Genomic DNA, 6,000 nt, shown 5'->3' on the forward strand with positions numbered 1-6,000 from the left:
AACTTGCTCTTATTTTCTGCCTCAGTAAATGGCGCTAGCCTCCATCCATTTTTCCAACCAGAAACTAAGGAGCTATTTTTTACTCCTCTCTTTCTTCTCTAAAGTTAATCAACTAATAAATCCTATCCATTTTATCTCATATATATATATATATATATATATATATATATATATATATATATATATATATATATATATATAGTGTGTGTGTGTGTGTATATATATATATAAATTTTTTTAACCATCTCCCATTCTCCATCTGTGTTGCCACCACCATATTCTGAGCCACCACACTGCCCACTTGCTAGCCTCATTTCTCATAGTTTTTCCTCTCACAATGTGGGTTCCTATCATTGAATTTTTCCCAATTTCTCAAATATACCATATTTTCTCACCTGAGCCTTCACACTTGTTTCCTCTACCCGGGATTCTTTTTTTCTTCCTCTTTGGCTAGTAGTTACTGCTAAATTTTTGTGACTTATTTAAAACATCACTTCCTTGGAGAGACTTTTGGTGACTTCCTTTATTAGATTTGAGCTTGTGTTCTTGCTCCCTCAGTGCCTGCAGCACCCTTGTAACAACCATCATCCCACTTTGTCAGTCTCTCTCCACCAGACAACATCCTGGAAGAACAAGGATTGCTTTTCTTTTTCAACAGTTTCCCTGTGCCTAGCTCAGTGCTCAGGACACAGGAGTACAGTAGTTTTCAAATATCAGACTTCTACAAAACTCCTACCTAAAACTTTCTAAGGAAATCTGGCACATAGCAGGTATGTAATACATTTTTAACCTAAAAGACTTATAGAATTTTCTATATTTCTAACTTAGGGAATATAAATTTGCTTAGGCAGCTAGTCTAAGCTGTCTGGCTTATTGCCCCATCATTATGGCTAGTTCACCAAATATTTACTAAGTTTCTACTCCACATCAGCATAGAGTTAGGCTCCTTGCACACGAAAAGAGACATATCTGCTCTTAAGGAACTACAAATGGGAAAGAGATGCATGACACTGTCATATACTAGAGGAAAAAAGCAACTAAATTATGCACTTCTGTAAATTAAAGGTTTAAAACCAGAAAAAGAAGAGAATCAATGGACTAGTGTGGCTGGCTTCTGGCAGTAGAACCAAAGCAATTAGGCTCTGTGAGTCTAGAAAAAGCCAAAAAGGGATATGATGAAGTACACACATATTGTCAAGCCCTGGAATTGAACCACACTATATTCAAAGTTTAAACCATAAAAATGTAGGATAAATTAAAATAATCACAGCTAGCCCTAGCCAGTTTGGCTCAGTGGATAGAGCGTTGGCCTGCAGACTGAAGGGTCCCGGGTTCAATTCCAGTCAAGGGCACATGCCTGGCAGCTCAATCCCCAGGAGGGGGCGTGCAGGAGGCAGCCAATCAATGATTTTCTCTCATCATCGATGTTTCTATCTCTGTCTTCCTCTCTGAGGTCAATAAAAAATATATTAAAAAAAGGTATTCTTTTTAAAAAATATATATTTTATTGATTTTTTACAGAGAAGAAGGGAGAGGGATAGAGAGTTAGAAATATCGATGAGAGAGAAACATCGATCAGCTGCCTCCTGCACACCCCCTACTGGGGATATGCCTGCAACCAAGGTACATGCCCTTGTCCAGAATCGAACCTGGGACCCTTCAGTCCGCAGGCCAACCCTCTATCCACTGAGCCAAACCGGTTAGGGCAAAAAAAAGATATTCTTTAAAAAAAAAAAAATCACCACTAACATTTGTTGAACACCTTTATTGTCAAGCACTATTGTTACCATTACATATTTAATGAATTTAAAAGATGTAATATCTTACCATGTATCAAACTTATGGAATTTATTATCCCCAAAAAGTGACTTAAAATTTTAAAAATAGTTTAGGTGAATTAATGGGTTAGAGAAGCAGAATTAGAAGGATGCTTCTAATTTCAACCTTCTACCCTATGGTTGGGCCCTCCCTACAACACTAAGTGGTCGACTAACAGCTTGATTAATACTTTCCTCAATAGAAACTCATACTTTATTCCTTACCCTACCCACACCTTGGCACTCAAGAGGAATGTTCTGGCTGCTTCTCTAACTTTCTGAGAGTTTATCAAAGAGGATAATAATAATTATCCATAAAGTGTCAGTCAGAGACACAGGTTTGATTCAGTCGACATGGCATTCTTTGGAGAACCATGTTGATATTCTTTAGAGAAGCTAGTTTGGGCTCACTCTATTACTGTAAATACCATATTCCTAGCAAGTAACCCGAAACCAGCTCTTCAGACTACACTGGCTAACTGCAAGGTCATCTCTTTGAGCTGAGTGTAAACTGAAAAACAGCTCTTGTTTATATCAACAAAAACTCCTGAGGCAAGAGAGTGAGTTAGTTGATCCTTCGGGTATTTAATGGAAAGGGCCTTCGAGTATTCATTGTGGAATCACACAACACTTCCTGTAATTCTAGAACACACATAAAGGAAAAATGTCAAATTTATGTGAAAAGTTAAAATTATTTTGTACTTATTCTCTCAAAGACAAAAAAGACACCTTGAAAGTAAACTCATGACTGCTTACCTAGGCTATTGGAAAACTAAACAAATGACAACTGACTTATTCTGAATGAAATTCATTTTTTTGTCCCGAAAACTAACGTTTAAAACATGGCAAAGGATTAAGTATGAGTGTCACTTGATCACAGGAACATGTGAGTTGGTAACTGATACGAAATAACAGAAATACCAGATATCCTGAAGTTTTCTAGCCCCCAAAGGTATTTATGTGTTGCATACTGTAGTGTAATTTTTGTAGACTGTGTGGTCTAGTCTTAAGAAATTTCCAAGTTAAAGTTTGAGGCCAAAATTCCTTGACTTTTCCCCCCTTTCTTTATTCATTCTCGTGTACTTAGTAGGTGATCCAGAGTGCTTCCAGATGTAATTGAAGCCAACAGAAAGGCTACACGGGACCACTGTGAGGGAAACAGCCAGAGCAAAGGAAGTTCAGGATAACTCACTATTATTGGAGATCACCATGTAGGAATGTGAGGAAGCAATAGGATAAAAGCCTTCTAGTAAGTCCCCTACTAGAGTCTAGGGGACTTAGGACAAGACCAAAACAGAGCCCAAATTAACCCAAGGAAGTTGTGTACAAGTTAGCTTTTGGATATACCTGTTGAAATAAATATGAATGGTTCATTAATGCAAGTCATCAAGTCGGTAAACACTAAATACACATAATTGATAAAAGGCTAACAAATTAGGGGAGGCTGTCCGAACACTTAATGAAAAAGTCCTCCGAAAGCACTTCACTAATAACCTTTTGCAGATGCCAGGGGTGGGGGTGGGGGGGAGGGAATAAACCCTCCGTGAAGACTAGAATGATCTACCTGTTCCTCCCTTTCATCTTCCAGGCTGAGAATAAAACCCACTTCTTGGTTCTCCTGAGCAGACTTCAAAGCCCCTTTTGTATCTGCTATAACGTGGTTTTGATCTTCATTTCATCTTGAGAGGGCAATGTCGGTCTCCTTCCACTCCTGGGAGAGCCAAGCCTTTCCCTGAGCCTTGGGCTCCACGCGCCTTCACCTGGACCCTCAGGTCAGGTTCCCCCGGGCCAGTTCCCCTGACATTTCAGAAAGTGGGGGGACACTGAGCTTCTTCCCCTCGAATATCCTCTCTCCGGTCCTCAGAAACCAGGGTTTCCCCATCCCCTGACATCCCCGGGGGCCCCATTCTCCACCTATACGTCGGGAGGTACTCATAGATCTGGGCCCTTCTTATTCCGACTCATTCCTTACTCCGACCGGCCCCACCCCCAGGCCTGTCCACCCGCCTGGGAGGAGCACCCGCAGCCTGCTCTGGACTGAAAGGCCGCGGCTTCCAGCGCGCCCCGCAGGTGAAGGCGGGACCCTCCTTTCCTCAGCAGAACCCCCTGATCCTGCTCTCCCGCCGAGGCGCCGAGGCTCCCCTCCCGGGCCGGCGGCCAGGCTCCCCCACCTGTCCCCCTCCTGCCACCCCACTCCCAGCACCACACAGGCCTCGCCCAGCTCTTTATCCCAGGGCCTGGTGCTCCCTGGCCCCCGCCTCTGGGGCCACCCCAGGATCCCGGGCCCCCTCGCCAGGGTCCTGGGCGTCCGGTCCCTCTCAGTCCGGAGTCCTCAGGCCCCTCCTGGCCCCTCGGACAAGGACTTCCGGGCCCCTCGGTCCGGAGGCGCCGGGGCCCCCCCAGTGCCGGGTTCGCCGGCCCCCGCCGCCCTCGGCCGGGGGCCGAGCTCCGGCGGCGCGGCCGGCCGCGCTGGGGGCGGCCCGGCAGTTCGGGCGGACCCAGCGGCAGCGTCCCCCCACCCCCCCGCGGCGCCGCGACGTCCGCTCGCTCCCCGGCGGCGGCGGCGGCACGCACAGGGCGTGGGGAGGCGCCCGCGGAGGCAGCAGCCCCCCGCCCCCTGTGCGCCCGCCCGCCCTCGCCGGCCGCCGCGCGGCCCCCGCGCCCGCCCCCCCCGCCCCCACCCCACCCCGCGCCCGCGCCCGCGCGCCCACCCCTCCCCCTCCTCACCGTCTCCGTCGGGCAGGCGGGCGGCGAGCGGCCAGGGCGGGCGGGCGACAGAGCATGCGCAGAGGCCGCCACGGCTGCTACCGCCACCGCCGCCGCGAGGCCGGACTTCAACACTTCCGGCCGCCGCCGCCAGCGAGCTGGCGCCTTAAAGGGGACGCGTCCCTCTTGTCGAGCCCGCGGAAGACGAACCTCAGCCGGAGGGGTTTGAGTGAGGCTGTACCACTGAGCAGGGTCTTCTCTGGAAAGTCCGCGCTGGGAAGGACGCCAGGGACCCTGATAACTCTTCTTCCCCCATTTCATGGATGAGGAAAATTAGAGAATCACTGTCGGGGCCAAAGACAGGTCTCTCCACTCCTCTGGAGGACCTTGCCCCCTTTACCTCCCAAATCCTGTTCCGAAGCTTACATCTTACTAGACCCCCAGAAGTTATGAGCCAGCTATGAATTTGGAATCAAAAGGTCTGGTCACGAGCCCTTGAGCAAGCTGCTTGCTGCATTCTCTGACCTACACATGTTTGCTAAGCTTTCCTGGTTGTGAGGTGGTACTAGGTTCAAGTATTAACTTCTTTGTGCGAGTTATTTAACAGCTCAAAACCTCTATTTTACATAAGGCTTAAGGTTGTTGTGAGTGTTAAAAGAGATGATACGCATGATCTCATATGTGGAATGTAATTAACAAAATAAACTGATGAACGGCGCGGATCCAGAGACGGAAGCACGGGACAGAGTGTGGAGGGAGGGGAGGAGAATTGCTTCCCATCTCGCCTCTTCCTGTGCATCACACCTCTGCCCTCCATCCCCTTTGTCTTGAAGGGGTGACAGGGAGTTTTACAAGTTCTTGATTCAAGAACAAGGGAGGCAGCCCAGGAGTAAGCAATAGAACTGAATTGGGGGGCGGGGGAGGTCAGACAAGCTGGATTCTAGGCTTGGCTGTAGCAGCTCTCTTAAGGCTTGATTTCTCTTTTTTTCTTTTTATATTTTTATTGATTTCAGAGAGGAAGGGAGAGGGAAAGAGATAGAAACATCAATGATGAGAGAGAATCATTGATTGGCTGCCTCCTGCTCGCCCCCTACTGGGGATCAAGCCCGCAACCCGGCATGTGCCCTTGACCATGTGCCCTTGACCGGAATCAAACCCGGGACCTTTTGGTCCGTAGGTCGACGCTCTATCCACTGAGCCAAACCAGCCAGGGCCAGCCTTGATTTCTTAATCTATAAAATAGAGATGATTTTTCCCACTGTGCCCACCTCTCAGTGCTGTTTCCAGGATCAAATGAGGAGATTTAGGACCCGTGTTCGTGTCTGTTGTTATGATCAAGGACTTACACATTAGCAGATGATTCTGAATGTAATGGGGGCTGGTCAGGCCTGGACTGTTGACCTATGTGAACTATTCTTAGTGGGGCCATTTATATATTTTGATTATGTATTCAACGCTCATTGAACATTTACGCAAA

The 6,000-nt window shown here is 47.6% G+C and overlaps 1 protein-coding gene across 7 annotated transcripts in view; it reads right to left on the reverse strand.

The window, feature by feature from the left end:
* GMEB1 (glucocorticoid modulatory element binding protein 1) overlaps positions 1-4,699 on the reverse strand; it is a 38,228-nt gene extending 33,529 nt beyond the window's left edge. For 2 of the 7 annotated variants that reach the window (XM_059690542.1, XM_059690535.1), the window contains exon 1: positions 4,545-4,699. Coding sequence is in view for 1 of the 7 variants with exons in the window: in XM_059690543.1 (XP_059546526.1) it covers positions 4,545-4,600 (56 nt within the window). In the remaining 6 variants the exon portion in view is untranslated. Of the gene's footprint in view, positions 1-395; positions 1,047-3,381; positions 3,991-4,544 lie in introns of those variants that run through there. The other 5 variants (XM_059690540.1, XM_059690537.1, XM_059690536.1 and 2 more) reach the window with 4 other exon arrangements.
* Positions 4,700-6,000: the final 1,301 nt, after the last annotated feature.

The sequence above is a fragment of the Myotis daubentonii genome, chromosome 3 (genome assembly GCF_963259705.1).
Source record: "Myotis daubentonii chromosome 3, mMyoDau2.1, whole genome shotgun sequence".
NCBI lineage: Eukaryota > Metazoa > Chordata > Mammalia > Chiroptera > Vespertilionidae > Myotis > Myotis daubentonii.